The 17,429-nt window shown below is 38.5% G+C and overlaps 1 protein-coding gene across 2 annotated transcripts in view; it reads right to left on the minus strand.

Moving 5' to 3' along the window:
- Positions 1-17,429, minus strand: part of GALNTL6 (polypeptide N-acetylgalactosaminyltransferase like 6) — a 681,266-nt gene that overhangs the window by 396,236 nt on the left and 267,601 nt on the right. For both annotated transcript variants that reach the window (XM_072119809.1, XM_072119800.1), the window contains exon 4: positions 1,081-1,247. In XM_072119809.1, the coding sequence (XP_071975910.1) occupies positions 1,081-1,247 (167 nt within the window). The remainder of the gene's footprint in view (positions 1-1,080; positions 1,248-17,429) is intronic.

Here is a 17,429-nt window from a genome sequence, read left to right on the forward strand (position 1 = left end):
TGTAGAAGGAGCAGTGATTCAATCCTGAGGGAAGCCGTGGAAGGCGAAACTCAAGCCCGGCATGAGCGTGGATTATTGTGTCACTACTCCTTTTCCCACCGGTGATGGACTTATTTTATTGATGCTTACTTTTACCTTTGGTTTGTGAGTATAATACATCTTTTTAAAAGTGAAATACAAACCCTATTTCTGGATAGGCATTGTTTCTGGAGGCACTTGATGCTGGGTGCACACAGGATACACTGGAGAGTTACAGTTCCTGTCTGAGGTCTAGAGGAGGTACAGCGTGTCTGTGGCTATTGTATTTGAAATGATCTCTTTTGTGGGTTTCTACTTTGGATTGTGGACATTAGAAGGAGGTATTTCCTGATAAGTTTTCAATAGCTCCATATTTGGGTTTTTAACTGTAATATGTATTTTTTTTTTTTCCGGTAACACCTATTGTTACTGAAAAAGCATAGCTTACTCTGCTATTGATCTATATAGGCTGAAGAGATGTGCAGTAGGACAGAACTGTCTTCTGCTGTGTCCATAATTCCTGACCATGTGGATGTGAAGTTGTGAGGTTGTGAGGCCATTGTGTGACTACATCTTGGCCATGTTTGCCCTGAAATTGGAATACCCCTTTAAATAGAAGGCAAGACTGTAGTCCAGACGCTGTATAAAATATTTTTTGCTCAGCTCTATCCTATTGACCTTTTTGTTCTATACTTAACAAACCCCTTTACATCCCTATATGAACAATAAATGACACATTGTGACTTTATTTTCACCTATGCTGCCACCCTGGTGCATATCTTTCTCAGGTTGAAGCCTTCACTGTTGTACAGAAAATGTAATTTTTCTCATATTTTCACACTTTCTCTATTTTTATTCTCTGACAGAAAAAAAAATGACAGAATAAATCCCTTCTCCGTCTGAACCCAGTGTAAGATTTTTAACTGTTGCAAAGTTGAATACATATAACATATAGAAAAGGCAGCGCTGGTGAATGGATTGTACAATTAATGGATAAACTTTCACTGTTTCCATAAAAATATGTTATTAAGTTGAACAATATAATGAAAAGACTTGACTCACCTCTGTCACTGAAGTCATCCACCAGAATGATTTCCTCAATGAGGCTGTCCGGTGTCCTGTTGATCACGCTGTGTATGGTCCTAAGTAGTGACGTCCATCCTTCATTGTGAAATGGAATAATAATGCTGGTGTTTGGCAGCTTTTCCAAATAAAGTTTGTGCTTGCAGCTGAAAGGAAAGCATAACATGTGCTGTCATCTATATTCATACAAAGGGACTGCCGAAAATACAAATAGCCTAATTTTGCTGATTGCTGATAAATGAGATGACTTGTTTCTACAAAGACAAAATAAGCTTTTCCAGGCCAAATGGTAAGCATGATTGTTATTTTCTTATAGAAGGAAACAAAGAGTCACAATTTAGTCGATAGGAGAGGCGAACAGGGAGAGACCAAAAAGCGCTCATAGAGTAGTAGTTTGTACAACAATGGACAAATTCAGATGGGGAGGAAAGAATGAGCCTCACCAGATAGACGTGTGCAGGTTCCAGGCACAACACTAGTGGAAGGCTTGAGCTGAGTACCAATCAGGTGCTGCCTGTTGACGGGATCATCAGAGCGCAGTAGCCACACCGGTCTGGATCAGATGCATGGGATGATGGGGTGATTGTCGTGGTAGTGTTACCAAGACATCCAATAAACAGATTTGTTGTGAAGTATTCTCCGAATCACTTTTAACTACCAGTGTGCGCCATAGTGACAATCACCCCATCATCCCACAATTTAGTCAAAGCATGGCAAAAAAAGGTTTTCTTAAAAATATTTCTTAACACCTAAGAAGTTACCTTTTAAATCATTTTATGTAATAAATTAATTGTGCAGGTTAAGGGGAATTGTGCACCTTAAAGGGTTTGCCCATGAAAGAAGTTGCCACATTTTAATCCACTAGTGATTTTTACACAATAAAGGTCATTTTTAACCCCTTACTTTACAATTTTACTCAGTTTTATTGCTGTTTTAGCTCCTATAACTCAGTGATCGGTCAGTGAAAAATTCCAGAGTGTGGACGGCGACTCACTTATCAGACACTTCATAATTCCTCTGTGCTATGAGATGCTGTGTGCTGACAACATGCTTAGATTATTATGCTTTAGGGGTTATCTACTCTTTTATTTAGTTTCTGAACATTCTACAAGTTTCTGACACATAGAAAAAGATGAGATGAGACAGATCAGAGATGACGAGATCCATGAGATGGAAAACACAATGACTCACATATGACCACATTTATAGGAAATTATCTTCACACAGGTAAATTTTCTTAATAACATCCAATTGAAGAAATGTATAAATATGGCAGATTAATTACATTGAATGTTAATGCTGAGACAGGAATACCCCTTTAAGTTCAAATTAAAGGAATTGTCCCAAGCTGAGTGGTAAGGGTCCAAAAGTTTAGACTCCCTCTGGTTACGAGAACTGGACCCCCAGCATTCCAGAGAACAGGGATCCAACTCTCATGAATGGTTGGAGCACCAGGATGAACACGCACGGTGGTTCCATTATTTTCTGTGGAAGTGGTTGAAGACATTTCTGTCATTCTAATACAATTTGATCATCCCCTATTAGTGAGAATAGGATCCCCTTTCTCTGGAGAGTTTCATCTTAGTTTCTTGTGATTAGTGGGAGTGCCAGCAGTCGGACTTTCACTGATCAGCTAGTTATCCTATATCCTGTAGCTGGGGATAACTTAAATACTTTGGTCAATCCCTTTTTTAAATAAATTGGATCAGGCAGTCACATTAGCTGGAAATGTATGAGTTAGAGACATAGCAACCTTTCCAAGTGATATAATAATTGGTTCAGAAGATGAACTGCCTATGTTCAAAGATGTTTTGTATGTATTACATGATCTAAGCAGGAAATAAGGTCTTATGTTTTTCGATGAGTTTGAGTGTCATCAAGAAGGTTGAAAGCTTTCCCACTTTAGTAGAAGGTTGAAGAACTTTAAAGCATGTCACAGATTCAAAATGAACATTACCTATTGCCTATTTCCTACATTCAAAGGCTCATTGTGAGATTTCCTTTACACATGACACTTATAAAGCATTCACACAAAACCCATTGTATTGTTAATAAAAAGGAAATGTGGCAATGTGAATTACCATTCTACCGTTTATGCTTACTTTAAGTTAGAAGCAGTTTTCCATTGAAAAAAAATAATACATGTGAAAGTGTTCAGCCCCCTGAATCACTTTATAAAAATACTAAATAGAAAAAGGTAGAACTAACCTCAGGTACCACCCAATCACTGCCCTATTCCCACCATTAGACCCATCAGGTCTATTAATGATGTCCAAGTACAGGAACTTGTCATGGCTTCCGTCCAATGACTTTTTACGATTCAACAGCATTCACCCCTTTTAAAAAATATTGACCCCTTTAATTAATAAAAAAGAATAAATTTTGAATTACATTGAAACAATACCAATAATGTATGAAAATGTATAACATTTAAAAGCTTTGATCTGAGATGTCCAAATATCACTTAACCCCTTCCCGACATTTGATGTAATAATACTGCATGGTGGGAGGTGCATTCCCGTGGCTTGCAAGGGTCTCGTGCGCTAAATCGGCCCCCAGGGTGTTTACCGGGGAGGTCTCATCCCCCGCTGTCATCCCCGGGTTCTGCCCATGCCCGGGGATACGCGGCTACTTCCTGGAGCGGGGTCCTGCCTTCTGGCCTGCTCACCTGCTTGATCAAGATAAAGCAAGTGTGCAGTAAATAAGAATGATAGCATAATATTCAAGAAATATCTTGTGCTGGGCATCTATGTGTCCATCACATGAGCGTGACATATTTCTATTGAAGCAATGGACGACAGCATGTAAAAATCTTGAAATTCATATACAAACTAGGTTTTAAAACATGTAAACCTCTTTCATCATGCAAAATAGTGTAATTTATTTTGTAAAATTGGACAAATCATTTAAACCCCAATGCAAGTTTGTAGTTTATAAAGTCAGCATTAAGACCCAGAGTAACACTGGTATGATGGCCACAACATATTGATGTCTGATTGCTACAGTACTTATTGGATGGAATATATATTACAATTACAACCTGAATGAAGTATGAGTAGGGATTAAGTATAATCCCCAATTTTGCAGGATATCACAGTTTTTATGTATCACTTTGGTTTCTAATGTAAAAGTGTTAGCTTCAACTCAATCAGGGCTGAGAGGTTAATTATGGACTAATTTCTTATTTTCTCTGTGGGTTCCCTTAAACATCTTCCTGACTTTGTAAGTACAAATCCTTTGAAACATGACAACTGCCTTAAGGGCAAACAGAGTTTACAGATGCATGCTGTATCTTTCGTAGGAATATAATGAATCGGTAACTGGCTTTGGCCCTCATCAACCCTTCGCTCTTAAATGCCAATATATGGTGAGAAGCTACTGATGTGCTGAGAAAGCACTTTGTAGTAATAGAAATGAAAGGGTCAGGGCTAGTCATTTATTTTTTAACTATTATTGATTAGAATGGAAGCTGGAGAGATGCTAAAAAGTCCAACTAATCTAATACTCGCTATATGAAAAACAGGAGGATAAATCTATTTAATGGGATAGTACCGCAATACTTACAAATAAGAAATATCAATGGCCCCCTGACAGGTCAGCCGAAGTTCAAAGGAGAACACATAGAAGGAATAAAGTCTTGTACCAACCTGTGAGATTGCTTGGCTATATTCACTGTATTATAAAGAGCAGACAATGCATGGAAGGAAATCTTTATAGGCTTATGCATATTTTCAAGAAAGAATAGTCTTTTTCTGTAATTATTTTTGCACATTTAGTCACTCTTACCAGCACGCGCTACACAAATGGGATTTATGAATGGATCATGCTGCCAAAATCCCATACACAGAACTGTGACCATCTGGAGTGTTCTGTTGATATACTAACACCATCGTAGCAATCACCTTTAATGGCAGCTGAACAAAAAAAAAAACCTTCAATTTCCAATTGCTGTAGTCTTTAGTGGAGAACATTTCTCTCCCTGTGCAAATTACACCTTAAAATTTCATCTCCGAAGGCTTGTATCCCAGACACTTAACTTCAAAACAGTCAGCATAAACATATTCATGAAAATATAATTACAATAAAAAGAAAAAAAAAGCAAATGGGACGTCTGCCTAGTAAAGGGTGATGTAGTTAGATTTCTACTTTGCATGTCTAGCACATTATCTGCTGGCAAGGTGTTACAGGCTTAGCTTCTGGATCTTTAAACAGGTTTGACCATGAAAGAAAGTTCTCAAATTTTAATCTTCTAGTGAAGTTTACACAATATAGGTTATTTCTAATCCCCTTACTTTACAATTTTACTCTCAATTTTACTTTATTGCTGTTTTAGTTCCTACAAAGTGTGATACTTCATGATTCCTTTGTATTATGAGATGCTGTGTGATGTGCTTAGATTATGACAATCTACACTTTTATTTAGCTTTTGTACATCCTATTAGTATCTGACATATATAAAACGAGAAATGAGACAGAACAGAGATGAGAGATCTATTAGATGGAAATAAAACACTATGACACTCTCAGCTCTGCTAACTCACCTACAAACAAACACAGCGTCAGGACTGCTATATGCCTAACTCCCCTCCCTTGGATAAAGACCTTATTTGTCTATAGCTTGTAGAGTAAGTCTCTGCGCACTGCTGCTATTCGGCAGGAAGTGTCTGTGTCTGAGTTGATCTTCTAATGTATAAAGGAGGGGCAGGAGGCAGAGAGCACTGCAGTGTGCAAACAGGAGAAGCTATTCACGAGAAGTATACGACCATAGTAAGAAGATTTACGGGCACATCCAGGGGCAAACTGATCAACAGGTTGGTATTATATTTGTGAAATGCTGTATTTTGGTTACAGTGAATTAGAGAATGTGTTATTTTGAGTATATTTAAGAATCTTTATTAAAATATTATCTCTGACTTCAGAGACTTGGATATATATTCACCATTGATGTCCTTACTTATTTGCAAGCATAGACTTTTAAAGGCTATATGCAAAAAAACTGTTCTTCCCATATTTCTAAAAGAAAGAATGAAGCAAATCTTAGCGTGTTGTGTTTACAACTAGTAGGCAGACCTATGTGCCTCACAATAAATCTTATGTGTTGTCTGATCTTGCAGTATTACGCTATGCTTTTCCATATACCCTCTAAGCTATCTGTAAGTTCATAAGAGAAGAAGATGCAGCTGAAGCAGAATAGAAGTGCACATAATATGCGCATTCAATGTCTGCAAGCTAACAGCTATTCCTTTTGATCTCCCCAAACACATGCATGAATATAGTTCAGCTGTGCATGTATTCAGAATGAAAGGTGGATTAAGCTCTTGCCAGACATTTCTGATTGTTTCTTACTAATGTAGGCAAAGTGAACGTTAGCCAAAGGGCCAATCCCCAGTGGATTAGTTGCTGGTCCCATCAAAAGTTGAGATAGACAAATGTCTATTATTTATGGCCAGTTTAAGGGGTTGGCCAGCTTGAAAAACAATGCTTCTTTCTTCCAAAGAAAGTTCCACTCCTGACCATGTGTCTTGCATTGTATTGCAACTCAGCTCCATTCATCTCTTTACAGCTGAACTCTAATGCTGTTTTGGAGGAAAGCAGACATGGTTTGCCAGCTTTGGCCAACCCCTTTAGAGTGTAAACTTCCAACAATGTTGCACATATCAATAGGGTAGATTAAAATAGTAAAATTTGAAATATACTTTATTAAAGAAATATATTCCTTTATCCTATTTTTCCTCTTTTCATACTCACCTTCTCTGGTGCTCCTACTCAACTGCAACCCCACCAATCAGCACCAACCTTTGTATACAGAGTGATGTCTAAAGGACACTGCTCATGCAGGCATCCAGCTGTTAACCCTGCATCGCTGCCAGTGTCTGTATACAAACAGAGGCCGATGGTAGCAAGTGACACTGCAGAAGATTGGGAGCACTAGGAAGGTGAGCATCAGTTATTATTTTTACACTCCCATGAAGCATGTATCAACATTTTTCTGAACCCAGATAATTCATTTGAGTTTTACATTATTTTTACATTATGGAATACATACAAATGCTTATTCACTCAAAAATGCTGGGTCCATAAAATGCAAACTGCATGGTGGGTACAATTCATAGACCAAAACTACTCCAAGGATGGGATTTCAATGATCATATTTATTCATGCAAGTATGCCTGCATTTTTGATGGACAACAGTGCCAGTCTAAAAACAGGATTACAGCTTGGTGTCATTGCCCCACAGAAATACAGGAACTCATTGGGGAAGATTAATTATGCCTTCTCCACCACTTTTTTGGTGGAGAAGGCACATTAATATATGCATCCATTCAGAGAGTTTTTCACCCCACATGACACTTTGGGCATGATGGGGGAGAGAACGGTACAGGCAGGGGTGGGTGTTGGCTGGGAAGTGGACACACTTACTAGTTTCTGGTGAAACTACAACAGAAATCTCTGGTGGGTCAGACCTGTTGGTGGAGACTGCATCTGCATTTACTAGGAAGACGGAGCCTCTTTGCACTAAATGAAGTTTGCCTGTGTATAGTGCAGCGAACACCAGATTCATGATTTCTGATGCCCGTTCTTCATGAATCTGGAGACCTTTGCACTTCCCCAATAGAGTTCACAAATTTTTTTTGGTGCACCTTTAACATAGGGCGTGCAACAGACTTTTCATGATAAATATGGCACATGGTCTGACTTAGCACCGGAACGCCCCCTAATTTGTGTCGCACGGTGCCTACTGCAGCTGCGCCACAAAAGGGTTGCGTGTGGCACAATTGTGGTGCAGACACTTCTTAAATACCTTTGCAAGCAGTAAACACTTAAAAGAATTTGCAAAGTACGGCAGCACCTTAGGAAATGTGCCCCACTGTGCATTATAATCTGTAGTTCAAGAAGTCTGTAGTTTTATTATATGAGGCTTTAGTTTTGCCATAAAAAACTATTTTCAATACTCATACTTTGCTCACACTAAACAATTTATTTAATCAGATATTTGTTTAGATGTTTGGATGCAGTTTGGATGCAGTTTGGATGCAGTTCTTTCAACTGTATTGAAAATCTATGAGGACAAGATGTGAGTCAATGGCAGATGTATGTAGCCATATAGGCTGACAACAGAATGGGGCTCATTCACTAAGGGTCCGCGGAGCGCATTTTCGTTGGGGCGATTTCCGTTTTGCGCTGAATTGCCCCAGGATTTTGGGGCACGTGATTGGATTTTAGTGCATCGACGCCGGCTTGCACGTGACAGAAATCGGGGGCTGGGCCGACTCTGATGGATTCGGAATACGCACGGGATTTAACATTTAGAATTGTGTCACAAGACACGCACTTACAAGCACTGGGAAGAAGATGGTGAACTCCGGCGGACCTGGAAGGACGTGGAAGCGACAGATGCAGGAACTCGGGCGCACAACCTTAGTGAATCGTGGCAGACCCGAATCCTCGTCGGACAACGCACCACGGGATCGCGACAGAACCGGGTAAGTAAATTTGCCCCACTATGTCAGTGGCAGTTGTATTTAGCAGAACTACTGGAAACTAATCCTGTAGAATCAGACTATAGACGTGATAGTATGTAGTGAATTTCCAAATCAAATGCTCATAGAGGGGCAATGGAAACAACACAATAGGAGATTTTAAAATAAGACCAATTGTAAAGTTCCATCATTGTTATCTTGCATGCATTAAAGTAATGGTAAAATACTTGTTGTGCCCCCACTATAGTAGCCTTTAAAACTAATCTATAAAACAGTAATATTGTTTCCATTGCTAGCATCAGGTTTTCTATAGAAGTATATGACATTTTTTCAGAGAGGTTACAAAAATAAAGAACTGGTCAAGTTTAGATTAGAATAAAAAGAAATTTGATCTGATCAAAATGAAACAAATCCATAAGAAACATTTGCATTACACATAAAGTAACTGGGCTGATAATGCAATATGCAGAGTAGATGGACTTTATCAAGATAAGATAATCCTTTATTAGTCCCACAGTAGGTAAATTACAAGTGTATATCAATATTGTTGGCTGTAAATCTGGGTATGGATTTTTATCATGGGATATGTCATAAAATAATCCTTAAATTATTTATCAATTTGATAAGTAAATGACTAAGGACTGAAGAGGTAGACAGTATTTAGCCTGTTACAGTCACCTATGACACAGTGACCCCATTAATATTACTGTCACTGTTATGATACTACTGTTGTCTATTTCCCAGTTCTCATCATTAAGATTACCAGAGACCTCTGTGACCCACACACACTGGTTAGGAATCCCAAAGGATGATGTCTATCTTTAAGCCAACTTTCATTTCAGTTATTAAAATAGTTTTGAGCTGCAAATAGGTGAAATGCCACATATTCTGCTGAGAAACTTTTACTGAAGAAGTTTCAGTTTTTGTCAATTTGTCTGACGCACAATCGTTTTTTTGTCAATGTTTGAGCCTTAAATAGTGTATCATCTTTTTGTGTCATTTCTAGATTAAAAGAATACCATCCCTATCTCACCTGAGAAACATACGTCAATATAATCCACTGTCAATAACATTACAGTAGAAGTAAAAAAGCAAACAAGTTGGGCATTCAAAATAGATAGCTACTGGGTAAGCTATTCCTTCTAACACCACTATACACATACAAATCCAGTCACCAGCTTCTCCTAGCAGTCCTATACTTGAAAACATCCAGTCTACAACTTCTCCTCCTAACAGTCCTATACACATATACTTCCAGTCACCAGCTTCTCCTCCTAACAGTCCTATACACATATACATCCAGTCTACTACTTCTCCTCCTAACAGTCCTATACACATATACATCCAGTCTACAACTTCTCCTCCTAACAGTCCTATACACATATACATCCAGTCTACAACTTCTCCTCCTAACAGTCCTATACACATATACATCCAGTCTACAACTTCTCATCCTAACAGTCCTATACACATATACATCCAATCTACATATTCTGCTCCTAACAGTCCTATACACATATACATCCAGTAAACAACTTCTCCTCCTAACAGTCCTATACACATATACATCCAGTCTACAACTTCTCCTCCTAACAGTCCTATACACATATACATCCAGTCTACAACTTCTCCTCCTAACAGTCCTATACACATATACACCCAGTCTACAACTTCTCCTCCTAACAGTCCTATACACATATACATCCAGTCTACAACTTCTCCTCCTAACAGTCCTATACACATATACATCCAGTCTACAACTTCTCCTCCTAACAGTCCTATACACATATACATCCAGTCTACAACTTCTCCTCCTAACAGTCCTATACACATATACTTCCAGTCACCAGTTTCTCCTAATAACATTCCTATACACATATACATCCAGTCTATATATTCTGCTCCTAACAGTCCTATACACATATACATCCAGTCTACAACTTCTCCTCCTAACAGTCCTATACACATATACATCCAGTCTACAACTTCTCCTCCTAACAGTCCTATACACATATACATCCAGTCTACAACTTCTCCTCCTAACAGTCCTATACACATATACATCCAGTCTACAACTTCTCCTCCTAACAGTCCTATACACATATACATCCAATCTACATATTCTGCTCCTAACAGTCCTATACACATATACATCCAGTAAACAACTTCTCCTCCTAACAGTCCTATACACATATACATCCAGTCTACAACTTCTCCTCCTAACAGTCCTATACACATATACATCCAGTCTACAACTTCTCCTCCTAACAGTCCTATACACATATACATCCAGTCTACAACTTCTCCTCCTAACAGTCCTATACTCATATACATCCAGTCTACAACTTCTCCTCCTAACAGTCCTATACACATATACATCCAGTCTACAACTTCTCCTCCTAACAGTCCTATACACATATACATCCAGTCTACAACTTCTCCTCCTAACAGTCCTATACACATATACTTCCAGTCACCAGCTTCTCCTCCTAACAGTCCTATACACATATACATCCAGTCTACATCTTCTGCTCCTAACAGTCCTATACACATATACATCCAGTCTACAACTAGACACCTTCTCATCTGACATCTTTTACCACAATAAGTTAACATGCTACAATAAGTGGGTTCTGCTAAAGTTAAAGAGGAATTTTGAAACTTTTAAAGCTTTCACAGGGAACTGGATGCTTTATAAATTGGTAACTGCACCAGCGAATTCTGAAGCCAACAATGGACATGACATAGTAACTTCTCTTTCTTTCAGAATAGTCCCCAATAGTCCTATACTTGAAAACATCCAGTCTACAACTTCTCCTCCTAACAGTCCTATACACATATACATCCAGTCTACAACTTCTCCTCCTAACAGTCCTATACACATATTCATCCAGTCTACAACTTTTCCTCCTAACAGTCCTATACACATATACATCCAGTCTACATATGCTGCTCCTAACAGTCCTATACACATATACATCCAGTCTACAACTTCTCCTCCTAACAGTCCTATAAACATATACATCCAGTCTACAACTTCTCCTCCTAACAGTCCTATACACATATACATCCAGTCTACAACTTCTCCTCCTAACAGTCCTATACACATATACATCCAGTCTACAACTTCTCCTCCTAACAGTCCTATACACATATACATCCAGTCTACAACTTCTCCTCCTAACAGTCCTATACACATATACATCCAGTCTACAACTTCTCCTCCTAACAGTCCTATACACATATACTTCCAGTCACCAGCTTCTCCTCCTAACAGTCCTATACACATATACATCCAGTCTACATATTCTGCTCCTAACAGTCCTATACACATATACATCCAGTCTACATATTCTGCTCCTAACAGTCCTATACACATATACATCCAGTCTACAACTAGACACCTTCTCATCTGACATCTTTTACCACAATAAGTTAACATGCTGCAATAAGTGGGTTCTGCTAAAGTTAAAGAGGAATTTTGAAACTTTTAAAGCTTTCACAGGGAACTGGATGCTTTATAAATTGGTAACTGCACCAGCGAATTCTGAAGCCAACAATGGACATGACAGGGTAACTTCTCTTTCTTTCAGAATAGTCCCCAATAGTCCTATACTTGAAAACATCCAGTCTACAACTTCTCCTCCTAACAGTCCTATACACATATACATCCAGTCTACAACTTCTCCTCCTAACAGTCCTATAAACATATACATCCAGTCTACAACTTCTCCTCCTAACAGTCCTATACACATATACATCCAGTCTACAACTTCTCCTCCTAACAGTCCTATACACATATACATCCAGTCTACAACTTCTCCTCCTAACAGTCCTATACACATATACATCCAGTCTACAACTTCTCCTCCTAACAGTCCTATACACATATACATCCAGTCGACATATTCTGCTCCTAACAGTCCTATACACATATACATCCAGTCAACAACTAGACACCTTCTCATCTGACATCTTTTACCACAATAAGTTAACATGCTACAATAAGTGGGTTCTGCTAAAGTTAAAGAGGAATTTTGAAACTTTTAAAGCTTTCGCAGGGAACTGGATGCTTTATAAATTGGTAACTGCACCAGCGAATTCTGAAGCCAACAATGGACATGACAGGGTAACTTCTCTTCCTTTCAGAATAGTCCCCAATAGTCCTATACTTGAAAACATCCAGTCTACAACTTCTTCTCCTAACAGTCCTATACACATATACATCCAGTCTACAACTTCTCCTCCTAACAGTCCTATACACATATTCATCCAGTCTACAACTTCTCCTCCTAACAGTCCTATACACATATACATCCAGTCTACAACTTCTCCTCCTAACAGTCCTATACACATATACATCCAGTCTACAACTTCTCCTCCTAACAGTCCTATACACATATACTTCCAGTCACCAGCTCCTCCTCCTAACAGTCCTATACACATATACATCCATTCTACATATTCTGCTCCTAACAGTCCTATACACATATACATCCAGTCTACAACTTCTCCTCCTAACAGTCCTATACACATATACATCCAGTCTACAACTTCTCCTCCTAACAGTCCTATAAACATATACATCCAGTCTACAACTTCTCCTCCTAACAGTCCTATACACATGTACATCCAGTCTACAACTTCTCCTCCTAACAGTCCTGTACTCATATTCATCCAGTCTACATATTCTGCTCCTAACAGTCATATACTCATATACATCCAGTCTACAACTTCTCCTCCTAACAGTCCTATACACATATACTTCCAGTCACCAGCTTCTCCTCCTAACAGTCCTATACACATATACATCCAGTCTACAACTTCTCCTCCTAACAGTCCTATACTCATATACATCCAGTCTACAGCTTCTCCCCCTAACAGTCCTATACACATATACATCCAGTATACAACTTCTCCTCCTAACAGTCCTATACACATATACTTCCAGTCACCAGCTTCTCCTCCTAACAGTCCTATACACATGTACATCCAGTCTACATATTCTGCTCCTAACAGTCCTATACTCATATACATCCAGTTAACAGCTTTTCCTTCCAACACCCTTATATATACACACATCCAGTCAACAGCTTTATCTCCTGACACCCCTATTTGCATACACTTTCAGCTTAGCCAAGCCTTCCAGTTTTAGTCATGGGTGGCGTATATGGTTGCTAGACACCTTCTCATCTGACCTCTTTTACCACAATAAGTTAACATGCTATAATAAGTGGGTTCTGCTAAAGTTAAAGAGGAATTTTGAAACTTTTAAAGCTTTCGCAGGGAACTGGATGCTTTATAAATTGGTAACTGCACCAGCAAATTCTGAAGCCAACAATGGACATGACAGGGTAACTTCTCTTCCTTTCAGAATAGTCCCCAATAGTCCTATACTTGAAAACATCCAGTCTACAACTTCTCCTCCTAACAGTCCTATACACATATACATCCAGTCTACAACTTCTCCTCCTAACAGTCCTATACACATATACATCCAGTATACAACTTCTCCTCCTAATAGTCCTATACACATATACATCCAGTCTACAACTTCTCCTCCTAACAGTCCTATACACATATACTTCCAGTCACCAGCTTCTCCTCCTAACAGTCCTATACACATATACATCCAGTCTACATATTCTGCTCCTAACAGTCCTATACACATATACATCCAGTCTACAACTTCTCCTCCTAACAGTCCTATAAACATATACATCTAGTCTACAACTTCTCCTCCTAACAGTCCTATACACATGTACATCCAGTCTGCAACTTCTCCTCCTAACAGTCCTGTACTCATATACATCCAGTCTACAACTTCTCCTCCTAACAGTCCTATACACATATACTTCCAGACTACAACTTCTCCTCCTAACAGTCCTATACACATATACATCCAGTATACAACTTCTCCTCCTAACAGTCCTATACACATATACATCCAGTCTACAACTTCTCCTCCTAACAGTCCTATACTCATATACATCCAGTCTACAGCTTCTCCTCCTAACAGTCCTATACACATATACATCCAGTATACAACTTCTCCTCCTAACAGTCCTATACACATATATTTCCAGTCACCAGCTTCTCCTCCTAACAGTCCTATACTCATATACATCCAGTCTACAACTTCTCATCCTAACAGTCCTATACACATATACATCCAGTCTACATATTCTGCTCCTAACAGTCCTATACACATATACATCCAGTCTACAATTTCTCCTCCTAACAGTCCTATACACATATACTTCCAGTCACCAGCTTCTCCCCCTAACAGTCCTATACACATATACATCCAGTCTACATATTCTGCTCCTAACAGTCCTATACTCATATACATCCAGTTAACAGCTTTTCCTTCCAACACCCTTATATATATATATACACACACATCCAGTCTACAGCTTTATCTCCTGACACCCCTATTTGCACACACTTTCAGCTTAGCCAAGCCTTCCAGTTTTAGTCATGGGTGGCGTAAATGGTTGCTAGACACCTTCTCATATGACATCTTTTACCACAATAAGATAATATGCTACAATAAGTGGGTTCTGCTAAAGTTAAAGAGGAATTTTGAAACTTTTAAAGCTTTCGCAGGGAACTGGAAGCTTTATAAATTGGTAACTGCCCCAGCGAATTCTGAAGCCAACAACGGACATGACATAGTAACTTATCTTCCTTTCAGAATAGTCCCCATTTTTCATTACTGTAGTCCGGAAATCTGTTGTGGGAACTCACGTTTCTCCGCAGGTTTTAAGTGAATACATGGAAACTTGGTTCACACCAGACATCAATTATATGGTATAATTTGCTGGAATGTAAATATACACTATTTTATAACTCTATACAGGCGGTTCCCTACTTAAGAACACTCGACTTACATACGACCCCTAGTTACAAACGGACCTCTGGATATTGGTCATTTACTGTACTTTAGTCCTAGGCTACAATAATCAGCTGAAACAGTTATCAAATATGTCTGTAATGAAGCTTTAGTGTTAATATTGATTCTTATGACAACCCAACATTTTTAAAATCCAATTGTCACAGAGACCAAAAAAGTTCTGGCTGGGATTACAATGATAAAGTATACAGTTCCGACTTACATACAAATTCAACTTAAGAACAAACCTACAGACCCTATCTTGTATGTAACCCGGGGACTGCCTGTATTCTAAATAAATACAATGCATTTAAAAATTCCATAATTCTCGCACTGTCCAGCTCTGAATCATTAAAGATAGGTTGGTATAGTAAGAAATGGCCACATCGTAACGGTTTCTGAAAATCTCAAAAATGATTGGGCACATTTACTTTCCCGGTCACTGGAGTTCACAGAAAGTGCAATGTCCGTCTATAATGCACCGTGCGACTATTCATTAAGATCGTGCGCCTGAAATCATGAATGTGTCGCTTCCCCACTCAGGTTCGACAGAATGTTAAATTGCAGAGAGAAGCCAGCGCATCTGCGCCACAAAAGCAACGCATGCTACACAATCGCAGCGTACAGACTTCTTACAGACTTTTCAAGACGTATCAGCCATGAAGAACAGGAATAGTGCACAGCCAAAGAGAAGATGTATATTTTGTTTTATTTGTCTGCAGCATATGAGAACCTAAAGCTGTAACTATTTACTTTTGAATTATGAGTAGCAGACTATTCTACGCCGTTATATGGGCATTTCTTTCTGGCTCTATTGTTGTGGCAGTCTGCCATATAATGCAATTTGGTATAAATGAGGGCACTTAAATACAACGATAATGTCTTTAAATTAAGCACAACTGTGATGTTTATGGGTTTGGGACAAGTACCACAAGATCAATATTGTTGTTATTTAAATGCAGATAATTGCCCTCCATGTAGCAAAATGATATCCCACTCCAAAGTTATCATGTAAACCTGGTCCATTGCCCTCTACCTAAAATGTTCTGTTTATAAGACTGGTGTCATTTAGGTCGACCCTGTTAAGCACCAGCTGCTGGATGCAAATACTGCCTCTGCAAATGTATATATATATATATATATATATATATATACATCAACAACTATATATATTTAGCTCTATTTATATCTCTATTCTACTTTCAGAATATTTTTATACTGATGCTATGTATTCCTACGCTATACTGTAGCTATGCTCTGAAACATATGCAATAATCAATGTACAAAAAATGTATTGTTCATAATGTTAACCACTTGTATGGAAAGCATAACAATGGTAACAAGCCCCTGTGCACCACTGGTCATGTGGAGACAGATTTCCTTTGTTCAGTAAGATTTCTGCTCTATTCAGATTTAATCTTCTTGAGTAATGTGAAGATATCTTTACGGCATTTTAAACAGCAGCTTATATCCTTTATAACTCATCCAAGACACACAAGATACTGGAATTATATGATAAAGTAAAGATAGTTGAGTGTTTAAGCCTGAGTGGTATGATACGATTTCTGGGTGGCTTAGCTGACATTTGTACATCACCAAGAGAGATACTTAATATAACAAAACTTTCAATATATTTTCTTCCTCAGGAGATGCACTTAAATATGCAAAGCAGATGAATAGTATATAATGTATACAGAATGAATATTATATTGTTCAGAGTGCCATTTAGGTGTCTCTGAAGACTGTCACAAAAGTCTTGAGCTGTTGACACATATTCACCTCTGTTACATACACCTCTTTAGGACACTCAACTATCTGCAACCATTGGGTTGTCATGGCAGCTAGAGTCCTTATCATAGGCCACCATGTCTGTCACCTATGAAAGCCTATTTAGCTAGACCGAGGCTGAGTCTAATAGACTTGATGTCAGTTTATACAACAGAAACATAGTA

Source organism: Engystomops pustulosus, chromosome 1, assembly GCF_040894005.1.
Source record: "Engystomops pustulosus chromosome 1, aEngPut4.maternal, whole genome shotgun sequence".
NCBI classification, from domain to species: Eukaryota; Metazoa; Chordata; class Amphibia; order Anura; family Leptodactylidae; genus Engystomops; species Engystomops pustulosus.